Here is a 26,398-nt window from a genome sequence, read left to right as displayed (position 1 = left end):
ATCTATCTATCTATCTATCTATCTATCTATCTATCTATCTATCTATCTATCATATCTACCTGTCTGTCTATCTATATATGTATCTATCTATCTATGTATGTATGTATCTATGTATGTATGTATGTATGTATGTATGTATCTATCTATCTATCTATCTATCTATCTATCTATTTATCTATCATCTATTGAGACAGGGTCTCACTATGTATCTCTGAGTGGCCTGGAACTCCCTCTGTAGACCAGGCTCAAACTCACAAAGATCTCGTTGCCCCTGTCTTCAGAATGCTGCAATTAAAAGCATGTACCACCACACCTAGCTACTTTAATTTTACTAATTATAGTGTACGTCACACGTCACACTAAGGCAGGAGCATTTGGCAGTTTTCAAGTCACCTAACCATAGGTCAAGTTGGCTAAGGGGCTAGCCTTGAATATGGGGGGGGGTGTCTTCACTGGAGTATCTGGGAATATCTGGAGTGCTGGGAGTATCTGGGAATGGCTGTTGACCCAGGTGATGCTGTGTTGACTGTGGTTCTGTGTGTCCGCAGCGTGTTGGGACAGCAGTCGAGTGACAGCCAGGAGAGGGCAGATAGCTAGCTTTGTTTGTAGAGGGACACTGAGTCTCCCACCCTTGGGTGTGTGTGGTGGGGCAGGTGGGGTGCTCTCATGGGCTGGACTTGGTAGATCCTCATAGGCTGCTCCCCCCACTCAGGATGGCTGGAACATCCTCAACTTCCTAATTGTCTTGATCTTGTTTATGGGGTTCTTCATCAAGCAACTTAATATAATTGCCGTCACCTACCCTCTCAGGTGAGTTGGGAGCTCTGAAGGTGAGAGGTTTACCTGTCTGGAAGTTGGTGGGGGCAGGCGAGGAGGAAGGGGTCTGGGAAGGGTCGGGGGCACCTCTGAGAGACTCTACCACAGGGCACTTCGGCTGGTACATGTGTGTATGGCAGTGGAGCCCCTGGCCAAGATCATCAGGGTCATCCTGCAGTCCGTGACGGACTTGGCCAATGTTATGGCCCTCATCCTCTTCTTCATGCTGGTCAGTGTCTCCCAGGCTCCAAGCTGCCTCCTTCCCTGCACCGAACATGTAGGGCAGTGGGCAGGGACGGGTGCCCAGACAAGCAAAGGGTTTGAATACCCGGCAGCATTTATTTGCATTCATTTTCGTGACTGGTCAAGCTCAGGGCTGCTGGGTGAGATTAGGGTGGGTGTTGCTTCTCCCTGACAGGTGTTCTCCGTGTTTGGGGTCACGCTCTTTGGCGCGTTCGTGCCCAAGCATTTCCAGAATATGGGGGTTGCCCTGTACACCCTGTTCATCTGCATTACCCAGGATGGCTGGCTAGACATCTACAGTGACTTCCAGTGAGTACGGCCGGGGCCCTTGGGTTTCCTTTTGTCATGGCTAGGGCAGGACTGGAGTTCCTGAAAGTGAGGGAGGAGATGAGAGGGAGCTCCCGAGACTTCCATGAAGCTGGCCTCACAGGCAGTGAATACCCAAGGAAATCATGGGGCGGAACCTTTCACTTTGTGATACTTGAACCATGTCCCCATGGAAGCTTCACACATTCACAAGGCCACCTGACCCTGTCCTTGGAGATGTCAGCTATTCGGTACAGCTGTGTGGCTCAGCCTTTGGCCAGAGGTCTGTGGCCATGCCTGAGGTTACCAGGTGACCTCCAGCTCGCACCACGCCACAATAAACCGCGTGGACTTCTGGGAAGTTTGGGTTTCAAGCTACTCATGCTCAGACCTGCTCCCCGGGGGTCATTTTTGTGTTGTGTTCTTTGCTTCTTGTCTGTCAAGTTCAGGCCAAGTAGGGTTTCTGCAGTCACGACCCACCCAGACATGGGGAGAGGAAATCCCAGCACTCAAGAAGCAGAGACAGGTGAATCAGGAGTTCAAAGTTAATTGTTGACTAAAATTAACAAGATCCTGTTGCAAAAAAGAAAAAAAAAAAAAAAAGGAGGTGGGGGGGAGAGGCACACTGGGCACAGAGGTCAGTCAGCGGAGTGTTTGCCTAGCCCTGGTTCAATACCCACAACTGACCAAACCAAGACCGGCGGCATTCACCCTCACTGCACAGTCTGAGGCCAGCCTGGGCTACCGTGAGAACCAATCTACAAACAAAAGGAAACAAAAAGCTGGCCCAATGGCGCACACCTTAGATCCCAGCACTCAGGAAGCAGAGACAGGAGGATCTCTGTGAGAACTCAGCCAGTCTGGTCTCTACAGCCAGATTCAGGCTAACCAGAATTACACAGTAAGACCTAATCTCAAAAACAAAAGCAAAAAATATCACCAAACCAAAAAAAAAAAAAAAAACAGAAGGTGGGGTGCCAAAGTCCAGAGCGTGACTTCCTGGAGGTCCTAGCCTTTAGTCCTAGCACTGGTGAGGCCGAGGCAGAGGCCAGCCTGGTCTACACGGACTGCACAGGAAAGCTGCACTGGGCTTTTGAGTCCTGTCCCCTGAACTGGCCCTGTGACATTAGACAAACTATCCCAACGGAAGCCTCAAACTTGAAGCGATCTTCCTGCCTTGGTCTCCTAAGTGCTGAGATTACAGATGTGGGCCACCGAGACCAGCTCGTTTCCAAGTTTATTTATTTCCTTATCTATTTATCTTGCGGTTCTGGGCCTGAAGCATGCTGGGCAAGCCTTCCACCACTGAGCTATAGCTCCAACTTCTAGCTTTTAAAAAGTCGGAGGGAGCCGGATGCAGTACCTATGTCTGAAATCCCAGCACTGGGGAGGCAGATGTGGGACCAGGTCTATCTCGAAAAAACCAACCCCCCCCCCAAGAAACCTGACAAAACAAACCCCTCCAACTTTCCTTTTTTATTTATTTATTTTTAGCTTTTAGTTTGTTTGTTTATGTATTTGTTTGTTTTATAAGGCAGGGTTTCTCTGTGTAGTCTTGGCTGTCCTGAACTCATTTTGTAGACCAGGCTGGCCTCGAACTCACAGAGGTTTGCCTATTTCTGCCTCCTGGAGCTCTGGGTTCACAGGTGTGCGCCACCACACCCAGCTGGCTGTTTTGTTTTTAAGTGGAGTCTAGGATAGCCCAGGATAGCCTTGAACCCCCGCTCCTCTTCCTCCCACTTCCAAATGCTAAGATTACAGTCACGTGACACCACTTCTGGTTACTGCTGTGCTGGGGCTTCGTGCGTACTAAGCAAACACTGTACCAACTTGACTTTCAGTTTTGCTTCGTTTTTGAGACAGGAACTCAGCTAGCCCAGGCTAGCTTTGAACTCCTGATTTCCCACCTCTACTTCTTGAGTGCTGGGATTTACTATTGGTCTGGTCCTCTGTTTATTCATCCATAGTTAGAGACTACACTGCAATACTGATTACCTCATAGAGTGCCATGAGGATCAGTCTAGAAACTGTAGAACTCTTGTAGTCCAGAGCCCGGCACAGAGCGCTTCTGTTTATGTAAGTACAGCTGTAACATGCTCTTGACAGTGCTGACACACAAGCCTCTCCGTGGGGCTGCTTGGAGAGTTGGCCCTGACGTCTGGCAGCGCAGCAGGTCTCAGTAGACAGTAGCTGCTGAGACCACCTATGTAATCCTCTCATCTTAAAGATGAGCAAACGGAGGCTGGCTTACAGGGCCAGAGGAATGATGAAACCCCTGACTGCCATTCCCAGGATGGAGAACAGAGAGTACGCAATGGAGGTCGGGGGCGCCATCTACTTTGCCGTCTTCATCACCATTGGTGCTTTCATCGGCCTCAACTTGTTTGTCGTCGTGGTGACCACGAATCTGGAGCAAATGATGAAGACAGGAGATCAGGGACAACATCAGATAATGTTTAGTGAGGTGCGTGGGACGGGGGAGGGGAGGAGGGAGGAGAGTGTGTGCCTGAATGACCTGAGTGTGTGTGTGTGTGTGTGTGTGTGTGTGTGTGTGTGTTGCACACTCAAGTGCATGGAGAGAGCCAAGTCTGAGACCTTGAGGCAAGACCTTCACATCTGTAGTGTCCACTCAGTGGCTGAGGCTGCGGGGGTCCCATGTGCTGTGATAATTCAGAGCTGAGCAACTGGGTGGCGTTAGAGCATTTACCCAGCTGCATTCTGAAGTCCTTCTCTGTGGTGGGAATAAGCATCCCTTGCCAGGACTCTGATGAGAATCATGAAGGTTCTGATTACCGCTCAAAGGAAGAGCTCAAGAAATGCACTGGAGAGCTGGCTCAATGTAAGAGCATTTACTGCTCTTGCAGAGGACCTGGGTTCAGGTCCCAGCATCTACATGGGCCGTTCTCCATTGTTTATAACTCCAGTTCCAGGAGATAATGTTGGCATTAGTTTTTTAAAACTCTTTTATTTATGTTTCTTATATTTTTTTCTCCCTACTCTACCCCAATCCCTTCCAATACCCCAACACCAGGTAAGAGAGAGAAAGGGTTAGTGGAAGAGGGGGCATACCTCTTTCTTAGCTGCTTCCTGCTGGTTAGGGTCATCTGGTTCCTTGAAGCCAGTCTAGTCCTCGGTTCAGGAGCTCTCCAACTTCTTGTCTCACAACAGCAACCAGAAGCATCAAGGGAGAAGCAGGAGCAGCCTTGTTCTTTCTCCTCTCCACACTCTCTGGGCTCTGGCTCTCTCTCTAGTGGGTTCTCCGGCTCTTAGTTCCCAGGCATTCTCCCTTTACCAATGACGCTTTTGCTTTCCAAGCATTTCAACCTCTGCCCACTAATTTTCTAGTTGCATTGCCAGCTCTGCAATGAAACAAAACCAGAGAATCCCCTCTGGGAGTAAAGCGGAAATAAAGCCTTCGGCAGCAGCTGCAGTAAACCTCATCCTGAAATGGTGTATTCATCTCTCTGTACCCTACTACTGCATCACTCATTATTTTAAGCTCCTGGAGCCAGGAGATAGCCGCCTTCTGGTCTCTACTGGCATCGCGTGGACATGGTGCCCTTACTTTTGTAAACATTCATACACACAAAAGAAAAATAAAGAAATATCTGCAGGGCACGGTGATGTAAGCCTTTAATTCCTGCAGAGGCAGGTGGATCTCTTAATTTGAGGTCAGCTTCCCTCAAGGTCTACAGATGAGTTCCAGCCAGGGCTACAAAGAAACCCTGTCTTGAAAAACCAGGAGAAAAAAAAAAAAAAAAGCCATGTGCCACCCAGCACTCATGGAGGCCTAGGCAGAAGGACCTCTGTGAGTTCGAGGCCAGCCTGCTCTACAAAGTGAGTCCAGGACAGCTAAGGCTACACAGAGAAACCCTGTCTCGAAAAGCAAAACAAAACTAAACTAAACTAATAAATAAGCAAATAATAAGAACTCAAAGAATGTTAGCTACCCAGTAGTCACTTGGCAGAGCTTGCATAAGGTGGAGAGGGACGTGGAATGCTTGAGAAAGGTTAGAGGGCTGGGACCACCATCGCGACGAGCTTGCCTGCCTCCATCCCTAGCATGCACAGGTAAAATAAAACCGGCCGTTCTAATACCAAAGAAGGTTAAAGGGGGCAGTCCTAAGAGACTCCCCCTCCCAGAAGCCACAAGACCCTGAGCTGTCTGTCCCTCTCCATCCACTGTCCCCAGATAGGCGCAGATGTAGACAACTGGAGTGATGACCTGCCACTGCTGCATTGTACAGAGGCCCGCAAGGAGACTTCCGGGCCCCACCAGGAACCGCTGGTCGGGGGTCCCCTGTGGAACCTCACGGAAAAGACCTGCGATGACTTCTGCTTGGTGCTTGAGGCAATCCAGGAGAACTTGATGGAGTACAAAGCGATCCGCGAGGAGCTCAACACGTAGGGAGGGTACCGGGGAGCCAGAGCGGGGGCTAGCCTTCAGCTCGTCTTCTCAGAAACCAGGTTCAAGCTTCCCATTTCAGGAGCTGGCAGCCTGACCTCCGGGCCGCTCTCGTCTCCAGAGAGGGCCCTGCACAGCCTGGGTTTCCCTTAGGGACGCTTCAGAAGCAAGATGAAGCAGTGAGGGAGGAAGGAGGAGGGGCAGAGGGTGCCCACGGGGGCGGGGAAAGAGGTGGAAGGGCTTTGCCGACGAACGCGAGGTCTCTCTTACCCCAGGATTGTGGAGGAGGTGCGCTCCATCCGTTTCAACCAGGAGCAGGAAAAGGTGCTGTTGAACAGGCACGTCTCCAAAACCCTGTCCATCCTGAGCCAATCCACCACAGACATGCGTGAGGTAGCCACCCATCAAGATTTGATCTCCGCGCTGATCAGCAGGGAAAAGGTGCGTGTTCCCTTCCCTGCTTAATCCACCCCAGCCCACCCCACCCCCGCACCAATCCCGACAGGCAGGACAGCTAAGGTTTACTTTCTTTTCCTATTGACCCGCTAAAATGCCCTGTCAAGTCTCACTTCCTCCTCAGAGAGGCCCGCCTCCTCCCATCAGGCTCCGCCCTAGGAGCCAGTCCGTGTTGCTGTGTCCCCCCTCCCCCAACCCCACCCCCTCCAGAATCTACAACCTCCTTTCTTTTTTCTTTTTCTTTCTTTTTCTTCTTTTTCTTTCTCTTTCTTCCTTCCTTCCTTCCTTCCTTCCTTCCTTTCTTTCTTTCTTTTTTTCTTTCTTTCTTTCTTTCTTTTCCTTCCTTCCTTCTTTCTTTCTCTCTCTCCTTTTCTTCTTTCTCTCTTTTTTAAGATTTGGGGTTTTTTGTTTGCTTGTTTTAAGATTTATTTATTTATTGTATATTAGTGCTCTATGTGCATATACACCTGCATGCCAGAAGAGGGCATCAGACACCAGTATAGTTTCGAGCCACCATGTGTGGTTTGCTGGGAATTGAACTCTCAGGACCTCTGAAAAAGCAAACCTCTTCTTGAGTGGCTTCTGTAAGCTCAGCTCTTCCTTAGAAACAGATGTTTAGTCCTGCATCGGGCAAACCACCCCTGTTAACTCATCTGGGATGCATATGCACTTTTGTGTGTGTGTGTGTGTGTGTGTGTGTGTGTGTGTGTGTGTGTGTGCGCGCGCGCGCGTGCGTGCGCTCCTGCCTGTGTCTGTGCCTCCTATCTCATGGGACTGCAGTGGAATGAAGTCTTGGGGGTGTCTGAGCTCCCCAGTTCAGAGTGGGTTCTAGGCATGCTAGAGTCACCCAGATGGAGCAGCTGTTGAAGCAGGAAGAGAAGGAGGAGGAAGGAGAAGTCTGTTGAGGTAAGCAGAATGACAAAAAAGACCCTCCCATCTCGGTTTGCAGGTTTATGAGTCTAACACAAATATGGTTAGCAAACACAGGACCAGCCACTGAGAAGGCACAATGCGAGCCAGCAGCACACACACAGGGCCAGCTGCTGCATCTTCGGGCATCTCTGACTGGAGCCCATCCCTCAGCGTTACACGTGCGTTACATGGCCGGGCGGCAGAGGCCATGGGACTTGGATGGGGCAGCCTCTGAAGGGCTGGCCTGTGAGCCTGAGGCCCGGAGGGGTCAGGATGAAGGGTTCTGGACCAGAGTGGAAGCCCCACAGCGAGGATGAGCACAGAAGGGGGTAGCCAGGCATTGGCCTGAAGATGAGTGTCTCCGACCTCTGCTCCAGCCCGAGCTGGATCTGGGTGAGGCCTCGGAGGACCCGAGCACTGGAAGGAGAAGAGCCAGGCCAGGGAGGCTGTGTGCACCGAAAATAAAATTTTGTGTTGTAACCAATGTGTGTCTGACTGCTCGTTCACGACCTTCTTCGCACCTCTGCCTTTGGTCTATAGAGAAGATAGATCTTGCTTCTGGAAAGCGGTTTGCAATGGGGCGTGGTGGCTCATGCCTTATTCCCAGCACTTGGGAAGTAGAGGCAGGAGGATCAAGAATTCCGGTGCCTCCGTAGCTACATACATTGAAGGCCAGCCTGGGCTACCTGAGATACTATCTCAAACAAACCACCCTGTCTGTGTCGAATGTGGTGACACATACAATGCCAGCGCCTCAGAGGCTGAGATAGGAGGATTGATGAGGAGAGAGCTGGGGGCTAGCCTGGGCTTTCCAAGCAGTGAGGTTGGGGTTTGAGATAGGGAGACAGCCCATTAATCTGATGACCCCCTTCAACAAGGGAAGAAAAGTTATTTCCTGATCATTTTGACTTAATGATAGAGATTTAGCCCCTGACCTTAGATTCCTAAATTGGGGTGAGGGTGCTGTTTCTGGGGCCTCATGTTTGGGAGACCCTGTCTGATGAAAGAGGCCATGTCCTCTGCCCTCCCTTTCTCCCTATCTGGAGGAGATGACTGGTCCCAACCCTGGGGAGCCCTCGTCTGATAGGGTCACCACTGACCAGCTGTACACATGGCTCTTCCCTTGGACATCAGATGGTGGCTGGGTAAAGAGTGAGTTCCCACAGGCCTCCTGGAGAAGAACAACACTGAGGCGAGGGGAGGAAGTGGGAGAATTTTGCGGGTCAAGTGAAGCCTGGTGGGGGAACTTAGGGCCTGTGGCTGGAGCAGTGGTTGAGACCGTGATGGTAGGCATAAGGCAGAGAGAGAGACTAGGAATGGGCGTTTCCTCAAAGCCACTCCCAGTAACACACCTCCAACAAGGCCACACCTTCTAATCCTTCCCAAACAGTTCCACCAACCGGCGACCAAGCATTCAAATACATTCAAATACAAACAGCTCCTGATGGGAGCTCTTCTCGTTTCAAACACGGTAGAGAATGCTGGATCAGTACAGGCGGTTGAGCCAAAGTCTCAGAAGCCAACTCAGAACCTGGAAAGTGTGAGGCCTGACATCCCTGACACAGAGACTCTGGCATTGGTGTTGAGGAAGCTAGGGGCCCAGAGTTCTGCCCCGCTGTTAGTTAAAGGCTCACAGCTGGGGCCTTGGGGACACTCACTAGTTGGAACTGTGGTCCCCAGTGGCCCACTGATTGCCACTGATGGGAAACACTGCCTCACCCCGCCCACGACTCCACATCAGCTCCCCCTGAGGCCCACAGGGAGTCTGGACAACAGAGTGGGTAGACTGCTAGATCAGGCAGAGAGGTGGCACCGGCGACAACAGTACCGCGCTGTCCTGCTGTCTGTCCCTTTGTTCTGGCCGGAGCTCCTTCCTAACGCCCCTCAGGCCAGCCCGCCAGCACAGACATGGGCAGCCGCTGGCTGCTGCTACTGCTGCTGCTGCTGCTCAGGGACAGAGCCCTCAACCTGCCTGGTGAGTACCCAACAAACTTTCCTTCCTCCACTTGGAGCTTCTTTCCTGACTGGCCGGAGAGGCAAAGAACCTGCTAGAAGGAAGCCCAGGTGATATCACTAGGGGAGGCTCAGCCACACCCTAAGCAACCTTTCAGCTGTCTAAAAGGCATAGGGTAGAGGCAGACAGGGTGAGCTGCATGGGGCTCTGGCCTCTCCCAGGCAGCTCTTCCAAAGCGCTAGCTAGCTTTGCCTGTCTGACTGCTGCATCTTGCCAGTCTTTGTCTGTCTACTCATCCCATCTGTTGACAGGTTAATAGCTTGGGCTTTCAGCAGCCTGAGGGCCCTGGTGTTCGGGCCCTGTCGCTTTGCCTTTCTCTGACAAGACCAGCACTGTGATGGCTTCCAGGTTGAGAAAGGAAAGCATTCTGGGTTCTGAGTTCCTCCGTCAGTATGAGGGAAGATACAGGCAACACACTGTGTGTGTCATCAGCTCCCAGGGTCCATGACTTTGACTGGGGACAGGAACCTCTTTGACAAGGCAGTGAAGAGGCACACATCAGTAAGTATGGTGAAAGCAGCAGCAGGGTGGGAGAGCGCTCTCGTAGCTCCATGAGTGGAGCGCCTGCCCGTGCCCGTGCCCGTGCCTGTGCCTGTGCCTACCCATGCCCGTGCCCATGCTCGTGCCTGTGCCTGTGGCGAGCATTGTGTGGAGGCTTCTCTTGCTTTACCTTAAGCAGTCTCAGGGTCACAGTGAAGTAGGTGCCATTAGCATCCCTACAAAGCGGGAATGCAAACTGTGGCTCAGGGTCTCGTGCTGATCTCCACAGCCTCCTAATCACACAGTTAAGGAATGGCCCCAGTCACCCAGAAGGGCTTGCCCCCCCGGTCACACAGTAGGATCACCCCCAAGTCACGCAGTGGGGATCACTCCAGGTCTGACTCCAGAGCCTAGGCCACACACCATTGCTGAGGGCAAGGGGTCTCAATAATCACGAAGATTTTCACCAAACTTGAAATTTCAGCCTATTTCCCAATCGGGGCTTGTAGATAAGCTGATTCTAACATGTGTAAGAAAGGAGAGAAGGAAGCACAGACCCGTGACGCTAGCTAGCACTCTCGTGTGGAAGGAAGAGCAGATGCTCAAGGTCAGCCTAAGCTACGGTCTCAAAGAATCCAAGAGGTAAATAAATAAATATTAAAATGCCCAATAAGATCCATGGTGTGTGTGTGCCCGAGAAGCAACTGGTTGACCACTTAGAAAAAGCAAGTGTGATGGAAGGGTCAGACATCAGACTGACCCTTTATAGAGAATGAAGAAGGGTAGAAGAAGGTAGCAGGGTCCAGGACCCTGGGCCTTCCACACAGTGAAAGCCCAGGCTAGGCTGTCAGAGCCCTGGAGCCAGAGTTCCAGGCCATTGTAAGCCGTGCAGCATGGACACTGGGAACAGAACTTGCGTCCTCTGGACGAACAGCAAGTGCTTTTAACTGCCAGCTGTCTCTTCAGCCTGTCCCACCCTCAGGCAATTAAAAAAAATAGTAGATAGATAAATGGAGGTTTGTTTGTTTGTTTTTTGGAACAGCTCTTGGCCACCATGCAGGGGGGAGAGAGGGAGAGAGAGACTGGCATTCACAGAGAGAAGGCGACAGATGATGTGGGGTTGGTGCAGGGATACAGAAGTAAGCCAGCCGATGGAGACTGATGGCAGAGTGACAGATCGGCATATTAATCAGTGGGGAAAAGACAGACCTCTGCACAGGGACAGAACAGCTGGCTGGCCACTTAGAAAAAGCAGAAGGGAAGTCCGCTTAGGCCTGGCAGTACACACCTACAGGCCAGCACTGGGGAAGCATGGGATCTGGATTTTAAGGTTAACTTGGGCTACTCGCAACCCAAAAAATAAATAAAACAAGATAAGACAAAATAAAATAAAAGCAAAGCATGCAGTTCAAGATGAGGGATTTAGCCCCCCCGTGCACATAAAAACATGAGGTCCCTATAAAAAGGTATCCGCTCTCCTGAGGGCTTTTGTGGCTCCTCTAACACTGAGCCCAAGTATTTCATTATGCTGAGTGGGAATCAGAGACCTCAGCATTTCCCACAAGAAGTATGTAATAGAACCAATGCCCTTCCCAAGCCTCCCTTCTCTTCTCCAGCATCCCAGGCATCCACAGGAGGAAGACCTTGGAGTGTGGTCGGGATGGGTGTAGGCAAGGCCGAGGGCCAGTGCCTCCTCAGACGTAGTAGATGGGCAGGACAGCGTGGCCCGTGCTAGGTCACTTTCCAGTCTTCCAGATCAGCTCTCCGGTAATTGCTAGGAATCCACAGCGGGGCATCAGGTGACGGCCTGTTTCTGCCCGTTGCCCAGGGGAAGGAGCAAGGTTTCCCTGGGGATCTAGTTCGTCGTTGTATTTGTGTGCGTCTTCCCCTTGAGGGAGAGCAGCTTGAGCAGCCTTGGAAATGAAGCATGGTTACTGTAAGCTGCACAGGGCGGTTGAGAAAACAGGGTCTAACCGATCTGGTTTCAAAAGCACCATCACCACTTCCTAGGGCTGTGGCCTTGGACAGACATCTTTACCCGTTTCAACCTCAGTTTGTGAGGAAACGGGGCTTTAGACAAATGAGAGTAAATGATATCAAGAGCACCAGTACTTCCCCTCCACCCCCAAGACAAGGTTTCTCTGTGTAGCCTTGGCTGTCCTGGACCAACTTTTTAGACCAGGCTGGCCTCGAACTCATGATCCACCTGCCCTGAGTGCTGGGATTACAGGTGTGGCCACCACACCCAGCTAATGACTAGTACTTTAAGACAAGTTGTTTATTATTATCAGTGTGTGTGTGTGTGTGTGTGTGTGAGAGAGAGAGAGAGAGAGAGAGAGAGAGAGAGAGAGAGATGGTGCAGTTGGAAGTCAAATGATGAACCCCAGGACTGAGTTCTCTTTGACTGTGGAATCCAGGGATTAAGCTCAGGTGTCATCTCTGTGTGGCAACTTTACCTGATAAACCATTTTACTGACGGCGCTTTTTAAATTTTTTTTCTTAGTAAGTAACATTGTTGGGGGTTTCGCTTTGTTTTTGATTTGTTTGTTTGTTTGGGACAGGGTTGCTCTGTAGACCAGGCTGGCCTTGAACTCACAGAGACCCTCCCGCCTCTGCCTCCCAGTGCTGGGACTGAAGGCAGGTGCACACATGCCCACCCTGGGGGGTTGAGGGGTTTGCGTGTTCTTTGGCGATGCTGGGTCTTGCTATGTCACCCTCAGACTTGCTGCTCCCCTCCCCGTCCGCTTCACAGGCACTAGATTAAGGCATCTACTGCTACATCTGGCCTTTTCTGTGTGTCAGCCATTCTCAACCCTTTGGGAGTCAAATGACCCTTTCACAGGGGTCACATAAGACCATGGAAAACACAGACATTTACATAACGATTCATAACAGTAGCAAAATTACACTTATGAAGCAGCAATGAAAATAATTTGTGGTTGGGGGTCAGCACAGCATGAGGAACTGGATTAAAGGTCGTGGCATTAGGGAGGTTGAGAAGCTCTGAGTATGTGGTACTAAGGATTGAAGCCAAGGCCTCAAGATTTCTAGAAAAGCTTCCTACCACTGAGCTGTGTCCCCAGCTGCGCCCACAACACTTTCGTATCTTTTTTTTTTTTTTTTTGTATTTCATTTTTGATTTGAACTGTGGATGGGTGTTTTGCCTGCCTGCATGTTTGTGTACCAACGAGTGCCTGGTGCCCTTGGAGGCCGGGAGAGGATGTCAGATCTTCTGGAACTCCAGACAGTTCTCTCACACCAGTGATGGGAAGCAAGTCTCTGCAAGAGCAGAAAGCGCCCTTCATGGCTAAACTGTCTCTCTCGCCCCCATTTTGCTTTTGTGTTAGGCTTATTTATTTATTTAATGTGTAAGAGTGTTTTGCGTGTGCCTGGCGTCCTTGGAGGTCAGGAGAGGGCGTCAGCTCTGCTGGGACTAGTGTTACAGGTGGTTGTGAACCCACCATGGTGGTGGGTGCTCGGAACTGGATGTGGGTGCTTTGGAAGAGTAACTGTGTGCTCGTAACAGCGGAGGCACTGGTTCAACTATCTTCAAACAAGGCATCAAAAAAGAACACACAGCAAAAGCCAGTCTCCATGAACACTAAAGATCAGGAGTTCAAGGTCATCCTCCGCCACATAGTCTGGCCAGCCCCCCCCCAAAAAAACAAGGAGTTGAGTGAGGCAATTGGGAACTGAAGGCCATTCTCAGCTCATAATGAGTTCAAGGCTAGCCCTGGATTTTGTCTTAAAAAACAAAACAGGACATTCTGGAGGCAGAGGCAAGCAGACCTCTGTGAGTTCAAGACCAGCCTGGTCTACAGAATGAGTTCCAAAATAGCCATAGCTATACAGAGAAACCCTATCTCAGAAAACTAAAACCAAACCAACAACAACCACCAAAAAAAAAGTGGGCATGGTTCCAGCTACTTATAATCCTGGAATGTAGGAGGCAGAGGCAGTTGGATAGTCACAGGTCCCAGGCCAGTTTAGGTTACAACATGGGGCTTCCTAGTGAGACCCTGTCTCAACCAAAAAAATGGAACACTTGCCTAATGTACAAGGCCTTGAGTTTGAGCCCCAGCGCTGCAAACAGAAAGCATAACAGGGTTCCATTTTTTGCTAACTGGATTCTCACCCGTCCTAGGGTAGATGTTAATTTGAACGAGACACAATCGTCCACCTGGTGAGCAGCATTTAAAACACTAATAATTTTGTTAGTTATTCGAGAACTTTGGCTGGAGAGACGGCTCAGCGGTTAAAGAGCACCGTCTGCTCTTCCAGAGGTCCTGAGTTCAGTTCTCAGCAACCACATGGTGGCTCACAACAGTCTATACTGGGATCTGATGTCCTCTTCTGGCATGCAGGTGTACTTGCAGATAGAGCACTAATACACAGAAGAAAGAAAGAAGGAAAGAAAGAAAGAAAGAAAGAAAGAAAGAGAGAGAGAGAAAGGAAGGAAGGAAGGAAGGAAGGAAGGAAGGAAGGAAGGAAGGAAGGAAGGAAGGAAGGAAAAAGAGAGAATTGTATATAACGTATCACCCCCACCTCACCCCAACTTCCTCCTTGCTTCATTGTGTCCTCTTTTGTGTGTGTGTGTTGTTGTTGTTGTTTTAGAAGACACTATCTCGATGTAGATTTCTTTGTCCTCTGGGCTCTTACGCTCTCTCCATCCCCCTCTCTCTGAGCCTTAGATGAAGGGTGAAGGGGTTACAGACTCCTCAGTTGGGACTGGGCACTCCAAGGTCGGTTCTCTGCGTTTTTGACTAGTTGTGGCTTTCTGTGACAGTGTCCATCTGTTGGGGGGTGGGGGGGCTTCTTTGCTGAGCGAGAGCCCTACTTCCGTGTGGCTGGGAGGTGAGCGTCGGAAGTGGATCTCAATTTCCCAGCGAGTGTGTACTGTTTGGAAGAGAAGAGTGGCAGTCAGCGCCTCTGAGAAGTGGTAGGATCGTTAGGTTTGTTGTCTTTATTTCTGTTGCCGTTGTTGTTTTCACAGGCCGTGCTTTCGTCTGGGTCATTGCCTCAGACCCACCTTCCAGAAAAGGCTTTGTGCTTAACAGAAATCTATCCTGCCCGTCTACGAGTTCAGGTGTCCCTCACAATACGAAAGCCCACATCTCCACAGAGGAGCTCAGCAGTCCCTCAGTGACGGAGACACCCACGTCTAAGTCCCAGGAACAGATGACAGCGGCCATGCTCCCAGCATCACCCGAAGGCAGCTGTGAAACCCACCATGAGCCGCCGGCCTCAGCAGCGCACACACCTGCCGGGACAGCCACCACCGACAGCCCGTCACTGTCAGATTCCACGGTGGCCGCCACAGTAAAGGAACCGCTAGGGGCACCCCAAACCACAGTTTTATCCAGCTTGGCCCCTCCACCTGAGAGCCCACCACCGAATCTAACTGTACCCTCCTCCGCACCGGACAAGGCCAATGACAATGAACCCTCGACAAACACCTCTTCAGCAAGCACAACCACCCTGAGGGCAACCGAGGGCTCGGCCACGTCTGGGGCTCAGGGAAGGGACACTACGCCTGTACCCTCACACACAGCAACCACCCCCACAAAGGGCAAGCCACCAGACACACAGCACAGCTCAGTCCCGCAGACCCCTTCCCAGCCGGCACAGACAGGCTCTAATGTCAGCACAATTCTAGTCCCAGAGGTGTCACCACCAAAGCCTACCACCCCTGGAGTGAGATCATCAGTGTCCCCAGAGGAGGCGGACACAGCCGTGACGACACCTTCAATGGCGTCAAGCACAGCAGAGGATGCCAGCCCACCCTCTGGAACTGGGACACCCACCGAGCCCAAGACGTTAACCCCAACCCCGCCCTCACCAACACTGGACAAAGTCGGTGACATAAATAAACCTTTACCCGTGACAACCTCGGCCGCTACAAACACCACCTCACCTACTCCAGCCACCCTGAACACAGCCGCCTCCGAGACTCAGGACAGGGACACTGCAGCTGGGCCCCCGACCCCAGCAACCACCCCCACAACGAGCAAGCCACCAGACACACACCAGGACTCAGTCACACGGACACCTTCCCAGCCAGCGCCCACGGGCTCAAGCGTGGGCTCGGGTGCCGCCCAGTCACCTAACCATTCCACAGCCCGTGCCCCCAGCTCCTCAGACACAACCACATCCTCCACTGTGACCAGCAAAGCACCCCCCGGCTCTAGCCAGAGCAGTGCTCCAGGAGGTGGCACCTGTGCTTTGGATGAGTATCTGGCCAGCCCGGGGGGTTGTATGTGTAATGACAGCTACTATCCCGATTTGGGTAAGTCTGAGCCATCCCTTCCCGGAAATCCCTCTTCCTCCTCCTCCTCCTCCTCCTCCTCCTCCTCCTCCTCTTCCTCTTCTTCGTTTCTCTTTTATTTTAATTTTACGTATTATGAATGTGAGTGACATGAATAGCCCATGTGAACACAGAGGCTAGGGCAGTCATGGAACTCTGAGAAGAGGTTGGGAAGCCGTTACCCCGAAATGAATGAGTCCACCAGAGGGGGATTCTTCTTTGCTGTTGTTGTTAAAGATTTATTTATTTATTTTATGTGTGTGAGTACTCTATCTGCATGTACACCTGTGTGCCAGAAGAGGGCACCAGGTCCCAGTTCTGAGTCACCATGTGGTTGCTGGGAATTGAACTCAGGACCTCTGGAAGGGCAGACAAGTGTTCGTAACTGCTGAACCACCTCTCCGGCCAGATGTGATTTAGAGGAAAGGCAGGCAGCTGCACAGATGAGACGGTCTACTCGTCCCTAGACCCCAGGACCTGAGCTGCTGTCCAGATACAGACAGGGATTACAGGCATATGTGGTATGCCCAGCTTTGCACGCGCGCGCGCACACACACACACACACACACACACACACACGCACGCACGCACGCACACACACACCATGGTCTATCTAGCTTCTGCTTGGAACGGGAGAGTTAGGGAATAAGGGAATTAACCTCTCAAAATCCAATCTTGCCAGACAAGTTTCATCTAGGTAAAGTATAACTATTTCATCGAGGCCCAGGCCAGGCTCCCTTGGCCTCTGCACCTGTTCTGTTCCTCTATCCATTGACCCAACTCTCAGTCTACCTGGCTCAAGATGGAACTTTGTTGAGTCAGGGTCTCTTAGTCCAGAACCAGCCTGGTCACTGAAGATCACCCGATCCTTCTGCCTCTGTCTCCTAAACTCTGGGATTATAAGCATCTGCCATCACACCCTATTTATGCAGCACTGGGGATCAAACCCAGGCAAGCTCTCTAATATAGACTAAGCTATAGTCCCAGGCCCACATTAGGCCCAGGTGCTAATTCTTGGAAAAGAGATTCTAAGGATCTGTGAGGGCCAGGAATCAGGATCTCATAACTCAAGAGATGGTTCTTGGGATCTACTTGTGTGAGAATCTGTGTTCAAAGAGATTTAATTTTTACTGCTGTTTCAAGACAGGGTTTCTCTGTGTAGCCTTGGCTGTCCTGGAGCTTGATCTGTAGACCAGGCTGGCCTCAAACTCACAGATTATCTGCCTGCCTCTGTCTCCTGAGTGCTGAGACTAAAGACATGCACTACCACGTCGAGATATATTTACCATTTTAATAATTATTGGTGTGGTGGTGGTGGTGGTGGTGTGTGTGTGTGTGTGTGTGTGTGTGTGTATGTGTATGTGTATTAAGAGGCATACATGCCATGGTGTTCATGTGGAGGTCAGAGGACAACTTTGCGAAGTCAGTTCTTTCCTTCCACCTTATGTGGGCTCAGAGGATTGAACTCAGGTCTCCACGGCAAGCCTTGACCCACTGAGCCATCTTGCCGGCCGTCTAAGGAAGCTTTTGTGGGTTAGACCACTATTCTCAGTTTTCTTCACCCACCTGAGAAACAGTACTCCTTCGCATGTTATCACCCCAGGTCCTCAGGAGACCCTGCCCCTGGCTCTTGTTCCCCTGCAGAACTATCCAGGGAGATAGCGACCCTGCGCTGCAGGCCGCGGGACATTGAGGTGACTCTCAGGAGCTGTTTCCTGAAGACTCGCCACTGGGCCCTGAAGAATGAAACCTTGACGTGTTTCAGTATCAATAGGATAGAACAGGGTCACCGGGTCCAGGTCTTTCAGCTGGAGAAGAAGGAGGGAACTTGCGGACTCCACCTCGCTGTAAGCTGAAGGGGAGATTTAAGAGGGAGGGGAAAGGTACGGGGCGGGGCTTGAAAGCCGTGGGGGCGGGACTGGGAAAGCTGTGGGCGGGGTTTGAGAGCTGTGGGGCGGGGCTTGGAAACTGCGGGGGCGGGGCAGGGAAAGGAGTAAGACTTCTGAACTGTCTTACTGTGTAGCCTTGGTTGGCATGGAATTATGTAGCTCAGGCTAGCCTGGAACTCACAGAGTTCCGCCTGTGTCCACCCCCCGTGCTGCTGGAATTAAAGGTGTGCACCTCCACTTAGAATTTTTTTTTTTTTTTTTGAGACAGGGTCTCTCTATGTGGCCTGGGTGTCCTGGAACTTTCTGTGTAGACCAGGCTGGCCTCTGTCTCCAGTGATGGAATTTAAGACATATAACATTACACCCAACTCAGACTTAGAATTCTTTTTTTGTTTATTTGTGGGTTTTGGTTTTGGTTTTTCGAGACAGGATTTCTCTGTGTAGACTTGGCTGTCCTGGACTCACTTTGTAGACCAGGCTAGCCTCGAATTAACAGAGAGCCACCTGCCTTGGCTTCCCTGAGTGCTGAGGATTACAGGTATGTGTCATCATGCCCAGCATTAGACTTAGAGTTCTTTTTTTAAAGAAAAGATTTATTTATTTATTGTATATGAGTGCTCTATCTGCATGTACACCTGCATGCCAGAAGAGGGCATCAGATCCCAGTATAGATGGTTGTGAGCCAGCATGTGGTTTCTGGGAATTAAACTCAGGACCTCTGAAGAGCAGACAGTGCTCCTAACTGCTGAGCCATCTCTTCAGCCTCAGACTTAAAATTCTTAATAGCTTGGTGATCCTATTTTTTTCCCCCAAGAGATTCTAAAACGCAAACTGACACCTATAGTTTCAGAGTTCAGAAAGCTGAGGCAGGAGGATTGCAAGTCTCCGGACAGCCTGGGCTACAGAGCAGGATGCTCTCCTTGCCCTGGAGAGATGGTTCAGCAGTTAAGAGCTGTATTGCAGAGGGTCCAGGTTCTGCCAGCACCAGCAGTGTGCACAATTGCTTAAAATCCAAATCCAAGGAATCTGACACCCTCTTCTGTCCTCCTCAGGCACCTACCCACACAGAGATACACACACGTACATGATTTTTGTAATAAAAGAAGCCTTTAAAGATTCTGTAGACCACCAACCACCACCACCACCACGAAGATAAAAAGCCCGGATGTGGTAGTGCATGCTGATGACTTCAGCACTTAGGAAGGCAGGAGAGGGCTCCAGGCCATCCTCTGCTAGCTGGAGACTAGTTTACACTGCCTGATGCCCTACCTCAAAAATAATGTAAAATAAAACAAACATTGGCTTTTATGAGCCACGCGGTAAGAGCCTCCTTTGGCAACTGTCAGTTCAGTCTCCTCTACCACATAAACTGAGCACTGTGGCACAAACTGGTAACCCTGACACTTGGGAGATGGAGCCAGGTAGGTCAGGGATTCAAGACCGCCTTCGGCTCCATAGTCACTGAGGGCAGCCTGGGCTACATGGGACCCCATCTCAAGAAAAGAAATGTAGGAACCATGGCATGAGGATTAAAGTCATGGGCCCCAGAGCCAGAGTGATGTTGGGTTTAGGTCCCGTCACTTGCTTTATACACCTCTTAGCCCGCTCGAGCCTCATTTCACTCATTTATAAAATGGGGCTGGTGCCAGGTATGGTGGGTGCCAGTACTCGGGGAGGCAGAGGCAGGCAGATCCCTGTGAGTTCGAGGCCAGCCTGGCCTACAGAGCAAGTCCAGGACAGCCATGGCTACAGAGAGTAACCCTGTCTTGAAATGGCCCCCCAAAGGGGGGATGCTGATAACAGCGAGCTATGTTCAAGCCACAGTACCAGGCTCAAAGAGTTCAGCTACTGATTTTGTTTAAATAAGCATCATGTAGCCAGAGAGGATGGGAGAAGGCGTTTACCCCAGGGACTTATGGGTAATGGCTGCCCACCTACCTGTCTTTTCTAGACCAACGCCAGCCATGCCCTGCACTCTTTGGATGTGCACCTTGAACAGGCTCTCCCTGGCGCCAGCAACACCAGCTTCAAAGTGCTACAGCTAAGCTGCGCGTACCCCCTGGTGGTGAACGCCAGCAAGCCTGTCTCCAGCCAGGAGGTGTCCATTCTGTGAGTTCTGCCCACTCAGCTCTCTCTGCAGCTAGGTCCTGGGTTACGCCCGAGTTCTCATTGCTACCTCTCATCTAGGCCAAAGATGCAATGTCCAGGGGAAATTGGTCCTCATGCTCACCCACCACGTGTAAACACCTATTACAAGGAGAATGTTTCTGGGAAGAGATGCATTGTGGGTTACTTAGGTAAATTACGGTGGAGTTAGATAGCTGCCAAGGTCTGGGAAACTTATAATGTGGAACTTCATCATTTTAAGCGGTCATCTTTTGTTTCATTTATATTTATTTATCCTGTGAGAGTGTGTGTGTGTGTGTGTGTGTGTGTGTGTGTGTGTGTGTGACATGCATGAGTCTGTTCTGTTTCCTCAGATCATCAGGCATGGCAGCAAGAGCCTTTACCCACTGAGCCATTTTGCTGACCCATCTTTTTCTTTTCCCTTTCTTAGGACATGTTTGTGTGGTGCGTGCTAGTCCATGTACACGTGTGTTCATGTGGATGTGGATGTAGGCCAGAGGACATCCTCTGATATTCTTTACTCACTCTTCAACTTATTTGTTTACTTGTTTATCTCTTTTGTTTTGTTGTGTTTTCTTTTTCAAGACAGGGTTTCTCTGTGGAGCCATGGCTGTCCAAGACTCGGCTCTGTAGACCAGGCCGGCCTTGAACTCACTTTGATCCGACTGCCTCTGCCTCCTCGAGCACTGGGATGACAGGCCTACGCTATTGTACCTGGCTTTGTTCTTTGTCGTTGTCATTTGTTTGTTTGTTTTGTTTTGTTGCTGAAACAGGGTTTATCTCTGTGTAGCCTTTGCTATCCCGGAACTACGTAGACCAGGCTGCCCTTGAACTCATAGAGATCCACCTGCTCCTGCCTCCTTGGTGCTGGAATTAAAAGAGCAACAGGATACACGTTATTTGTTTATTTTTAAATTTGAGTTTGGATCATTTTTATTTCACGTGTATCAGCCTTCTCCCCGCAGGCATGTCTGTGCACCAAGTGTGTGCCTGGTGGCCATGGAGGACAGAAGAGGGCAATGCATCCCCTGGAACAGGAGTCGCAGACTACTGCGAGCTGCCATGGGGGTGCTGGGAATCAGGGTTGGGTCCTCTGGAACAGATAGTGCTTCTAACATCAGAACCATCTCTCCAGTCCCTAGTTGCTTATTTAATTTCAAATTTTTATGGATTTATATTGAGAGTAAGAGTGTGTATGGAAATAGATTCTCAGGGCAATGATTCTACCCTGCCTCCCAAGCCACCAGACTCCAGTGGGTCTGAAGCTAACAAAGGCTCTGTCAGATCTGCCTCACTGTGCAAGCTGCTCTGCACACGGCCTGTGGCAGCAGACGCAGCGTGGTCTAGAATAGGCTGTGAGAGTATGTGTTCGGTCCCTAGTCTTGGAACAAATTTATCCTTTCCTCTCCTTGATCCCTATCCCAGGGTGCAGAGAACAAGAGCTTTACCTGATTGCGTTGGATACTGTTAAGTGTTCTCCAGAACTTGAGCTCTTCTCTTTGCCAGGAGTTCAAACGAAAGACTTTATTCTTAGAAAGAGCACAGGTGACCCCCCCAAACAGCTACCTCCTCATAAAGTCCCATTCCGTCATGGATGACGCGCTCATGGAAGCTGCATCATAGAATCCCCTGCCTTGTTCTTTGAGGCAGGATTTCCCATTGGTCTCAAACTCACCAGACAGGGCTAGCCTGGTTGGCCAGCGACCTGAGTCTTACCTCTTCCAATAGTTAGCTCACTTGCTCTGTAGACCAGGCTGGCCTTGAACTCACAGAGATCTGCCTGCCTCCCAAATCCTGGGATTAAAGGCATGTGCCACAATCGCCTGGCATGCCTGGGCTTCTTCACACAGGCCACGGGGCCCGATCCCATGTGCCTCACATTGAGAACTTTACCTACTTCCTTCCCAGTCTGTCTTTTCATCGGCTGCCATTACTCAGAGACTTTGAAAGTAAATCAGGTGAATAAGTGTCCTTCTTCCCTCTGAGAGTTCATGGTTGAGAAGCTCACTCTCGTTCCTTTGGATACAGCACCAACCACGTTCCAAGTACTGGGGAGCTTGCCTTCACCCTGAGCATCTTCACAGACCCTGAGCTCTCCACTCCGCTCAAGAACAGTACGGCTCCTGTCGGCATGACCCTCTACGTGGTCCTCAAGTGTACCAACAGTGATCCTGCCCAATTTGCCCTGGTGGCTAACGAGGTCTTTGCCAGTACCAACCAATCCAACACAGAGGCTGAGGCCACCCATCATTTTGTGAAGGACAGGTAAGGATCGATCAGGCCCCAGCTCTTGGACTGTGGTTTGTACGGGTGCCTTTGTTCCTATGAGCACAGACCCTGTCCTTCTTTTCGGTATCCCTGGCATTTAGCCTCATTTTACAGATGAGTAAACTGAGGCTCGGGGAAATTAAAACTTGCTCAGGATGGCACCTCCAATAGGTGACATTCATTTCTTCTATTCTTTCCCCCAGTTACTGAGGGTCTGCAGTGAAGAGGTAAAAAGTAACAGTAACGTTTCAGAGTGTCATAAGCTCTGTTGTATATTGTATATTATATTACATGTAATAGCTAACAACAGCCATTAACAACATGGTATGTATCCTGGGCCAGGCATAGTTTGAGTCACTTCACTTCACAGATGTCAGTTAATTATCTATCTATCTATCTATCTATCTATCTATCTATCTATCTATCTATCTATCTATTTGTATTTTTAAGACATGGCTTCTCTGTGTAGCCCTGGATGTCCTGGAACTAGCACTGTAGACCAGGCTGGCCTAGAACTCAGAAAAATCCACCTGCTTCTGCCTTCCCAGAGCTGGGATTAAAGATGTGTGCCACCACCTCCACCAACACCACCGGCTCTAAAAGGTTCATTTAAATCTTAGACACTACAGGCGTAGCTATATTTTGATTCCCTTCTTACACAGGAGGAACTAAGGCTCATTTGAAGTGCGTGGTGGGCGGCTGACTTTGCTCAGTGCTGAGCATACTACGGTAAGAGCCGGGTCTCTTAACCGGGTGCAGTGGCCTATGCCCCAAATCCAAGCGCTTGGGAGGCTGAGGCAGGGGAATGATCTAGAATACCAGGCTAGCCAAGGAAGACACCAAGACCCTATTTTAGAAAATAACTATTAAATAAAGGAAAAAGCTAGGCACAGTGGTGCAGCCTACAACCTAAGTTCTCAGAAGGTGGAGGCAGGGGGCTTGAGAGTTAGAGGCTAGCTTCAGCTACATAGTGAATTCCAGGCCAGCCTGCGTTACTCGAGATCAGGACTCAAAATTAGAGAGAGAATGGATATTCTTACTTGCCTGTCACATTTTATTACTATTGACAGTAGTCTTCACAGAAACATAGTGGATTCCGCAGTGGTTTACAGCCCACAAAACAACCCCACGAAGGAATATTTCCTCCACCACACAAATGTGCGAGCAGAGGGCTGACAGTCTGACAGAGGGTTGCTTCTGCTCAGATGCTCAGCGTGGTCCCCAAACACACTGCTAATTGTATGTCAGCATACAATTAGCTTTTCCTTTTTCTCAAGGTTCTGGGGTTCCTACGTAGGGCCAGCAGCCTGCTAGAATGGCACTCTGGCCCAACCTGGAAGACCTACTTCCCCAGACTTCAGTTTCCTCCTTATTTAAAAAGGGCCAAGGCTGGAGAGATGGCTGGGAGGTTAAGAGCACTGGCTGCTCTTCCAGAGGTCCTGAGTTCAATTCCCAGCAACCACATGGTGGCTCACAACCATCTATAATGAGATCTGGTGCTCTCTTCTGGCCTGCAGGTGTACGTGTGTAAATAATAAATAAATACATCTTAAAGGGCAAGCCAGCCAGTCATTGTTGCACACAGAGGCAGGCGGATCTCTGTGAGTTCAAGGCCAGCCTGGCCTACAAAGCCAGTCCAGGACAGCCAAGACTACAGAGAAAAACCCTGTCTTGACAAACAAAAAATAAATTAAAAGAAAAGAAAGGGCAGGGCCACGGGGTTGGAGAGATGGCTTGGCAGTTAAAAGCTTTTGCTGTTTGTGCACTGGCCCTGGCTTGGGTTCTCAGCTCCCACGCAGTTTCCCACAATCATCTGTGACTCCAGTTCCAGGTCACCCTCCTCTGACCTCCGTGGGCACTGTTCTCCCGAGTCACGCAGACACGCTGCAGGCAAACACGTACAGACATAAAATAAAACAAATAAGCCTTTAAACATTGCGAGCAGTCAAAAGTGCGGTCTTTCTCACAATATTGATGTGGGGCTGAAATTAAATAAATACACGGAAAGTTACTTCTCAAGCAGGAGGCCCAACACCCGCTACCACACAGGACAAGTTAAAGTGGCGGAAGTCAAGCTTTGTGTGTCTACACCTCGGGTCCCAAGCCCGGGTGCCAACGATGGATTCGAGCCCTTCTCCCTGCAGCTGCCCAGTCCGGGGCCGGATGCTTCAGGACTTGACCAACGGGGCCTCCATATACGTGACGCTGGCCTTCACTCTGTCACGATTCTTGAATAGCGACACGCTCTACCTCCATGCCCAAGTGACCCTCTGTGACAAGCAAGCGGGTCGCCCGTGCCAACCGGTGAGTAGGGTTCCTGAAGGCCAACAGTGCATCTGGGACTGAAGTGAGGGTTGGCGGTTGTGTGTGTGATATCCTGTTGGCCTAGCTCTCCAGGGTCTGGGCTTTTGGAAGAGCTAAAGGTGGGCCTTTGGGGTCCTATGTGGTGTAGATGGAAATGGTGAACTCACTGGGGCCGCGGGGTAGTGGAGCTCGGGTCACAGAGCTCCCGGGGGACCTCTGAGCTGTCTTGTTACCCGCAGTCCTGCAGTGGGAAGAATCCCCTGAGGAGAAGTTCGCCCTGGGACGCTCGAGCCGGGACCCACGTGGAGCCTGGAGGTGGCAAGTGGATAGTGTTCGGGCCTCTCCGAATAAGTGGTACATGGATAGACCGAAAAAGGGTGCCCAGTTCCCCGGACCTGGGGTCACAGACAGTTGTGAGCCAGTGCGTGGGTGCTGGGAATCGAACTGGGTCCTCCGAAAGAGCGTTCAGTACTCTTAACCACTGAGCCAGCTCTCCAGTCCCTCGAGGCTCTCTCGATATCTCCTTTCCTGTCATATCAGCCCACTCTTCTCAGCTGCCTTTCCCGCCAACCTCTCTCTGGCCATTATTCTTGGCCTTTCGTCTTTCAGTTCCATTAGGGTTCTTTTACCCTCTTTGGGATATCCCATGCCTCTAGTAAACCCGATGGCATCTTCTCCCCCTTCTGAGTCCCAGCTTTCAAAAAATAAAAATAAAAAAGCCACCCTCCTTTGCCCAGTCCTGGTGGAATGGTGGGCGGGTTCTGGCCACGCCCTGTGCCAGGGGCGCTTTGAACTCAGTCTCTGTTTCTGTGTGCTTGCAGAGTCCAGAGCCTCCAGCAGCTGGAGCCCAGCAGGTTGGTATAAAGGGATTGCTGTAGTGAAGGAAGTTCTGATTTTACACCGGTTCTCTGGGGCTCACACCAGGTCTTGGCTGCTGCTGATCTTGGATACTGTCTCTTCTCAGAGCTGTGCCACCAGGATGTCAGTTAACCTCTCCACGTCACAGCTGGAGCTGTAGGTAGCAGAGTTAAGGTGGGGCTGTTGCCTTATCCTGCCTCAAAAATCTCAGACTACCCGGAAATGACTGAGAGTAAGGGCTGGCGGTATAAAATGCACCGGGTGCAGCAGAGCACGCCTGAGCCCGGAGGTTAGAGCCAGCCTGTGCAAGTTAGCGAGACCCAGCTCAGCAGGAAAGCCAGGTGTGGCTGCTTACCCTGTAATCGCCGCAATCAGGAGGGGCAGGCAGGAGAATCAGGTGTTCAAAGCTCTCCTTGGCTGCAGAGCAAGTCGGATGCTTCCTGCTATGTGAGGTCTAGCCCTGGGACCCGTATGTGGTAGGAGAAAACCCAGGAAAGTTGTCCTCTGACCTCCACACGTACATCATGGCACGCACACTTAAGGAAAACAAGTAAATGTAACAGCAAGAAAAAAAGAGTCTCCCAGACTCTGAAAGCAACTCCAATCCCATTTTTAAAAGATTGACTTTATTTTAAACTGTGTGTGTGTTACTCTGCACATGTGAGTGCTTGCCAGAGGTGTTGGATCTCCCTGGAACCCAAGTTATTGACTATTGTGTCCTGTCCCACACGTGGGTGCTGGGAACCGGGCTGAGGTCTTCTACAAGAGTAGTATGTGTCAAGCCATCCCCAGCCCCTTCCATATATTTGTAATCGTTTCTTTCTTTCCCCCCAGGAGCCTGGATGTCCATCTTTCTCTTGATCCTGATTGGCTGGATGCTGGAATAAAGCCTGGCCCAGCTTCCAACTCCAATCCTAGAGCTTAGTGTCTTAGTTTACCCACAGAGACAACGGTGGAGGAAGATTTGAGTAGAGGGTAGCCTCCGTTGGGTACCAGAGATGCTGGTCGAGGACCAG

At 50.6% G+C, this 26,398-nt stretch overlaps 2 protein-coding genes across 2 annotated transcripts in view; both read left to right on the top strand.

The window, feature by feature from the left end:
* Positions 1 to 7,611, top strand: part of Catsper4 (cation channel sperm associated 4) — a 15,015-nt gene extending 7,404 nt beyond the window's left edge. Inside the window, exons 4-10 of the mRNA XM_055610993.1 lie at positions 713 to 810; positions 925 to 1,045; positions 1,235 to 1,368; positions 3,658 to 3,829; positions 5,558 to 5,769; positions 6,046 to 6,211; positions 7,176 to 7,611. Of these exons, the coding sequence (XP_055466968.1) occupies positions 713 to 810; positions 925 to 1,045; positions 1,235 to 1,368; positions 3,658 to 3,829; positions 5,558 to 5,769; positions 6,046 to 6,211; positions 7,176 to 7,226 (954 nt within the window). The 3' untranslated portion in view covers positions 7,227 to 7,611. The remainder of the gene's footprint in view (positions 1 to 712; positions 811 to 924; positions 1,046 to 1,234; positions 1,369 to 3,657; positions 3,830 to 5,557; positions 5,770 to 6,045; positions 6,212 to 7,175) is intronic.
* Positions 7,612 to 9,046: 1,435 nt separating this feature from the next.
* On the top strand, positions 9,047 to 26,269 carry LOC129679666 (mucin-2-like). The gene is made up of 9 exons (XM_055610992.1): positions 9,047 to 9,113; positions 14,626 to 15,918; positions 17,581 to 17,783; positions 19,777 to 19,934; positions 21,981 to 22,217; positions 24,365 to 24,524; positions 24,764 to 24,878; positions 25,346 to 25,378; positions 26,217 to 26,269. Exons 1-9 carry the CDS (start codon positions 9,047 to 9,049, stop codon positions 26,267 to 26,269), a joined length of 2,319 nt encoding a protein of 772 aa, XP_055466967.1.
* The last annotated feature ends 129 nt before the right edge of the window (positions 26,270 to 26,398 follow it).

Source organism: Psammomys obesus, unplaced genomic scaffold (genome assembly GCF_907164565.1).
Source record: "Psammomys obesus unplaced genomic scaffold, mPsaObe1.curated_primary_1811, whole genome shotgun sequence".
NCBI classification, from domain to species: domain Eukaryota; kingdom Metazoa; phylum Chordata; class Mammalia; order Rodentia; family Muridae; genus Psammomys; species Psammomys obesus.
Note: the sequence above shows the minus strand (reverse complement) of the source record. Positions and strands in the feature narration are given on the sequence as shown.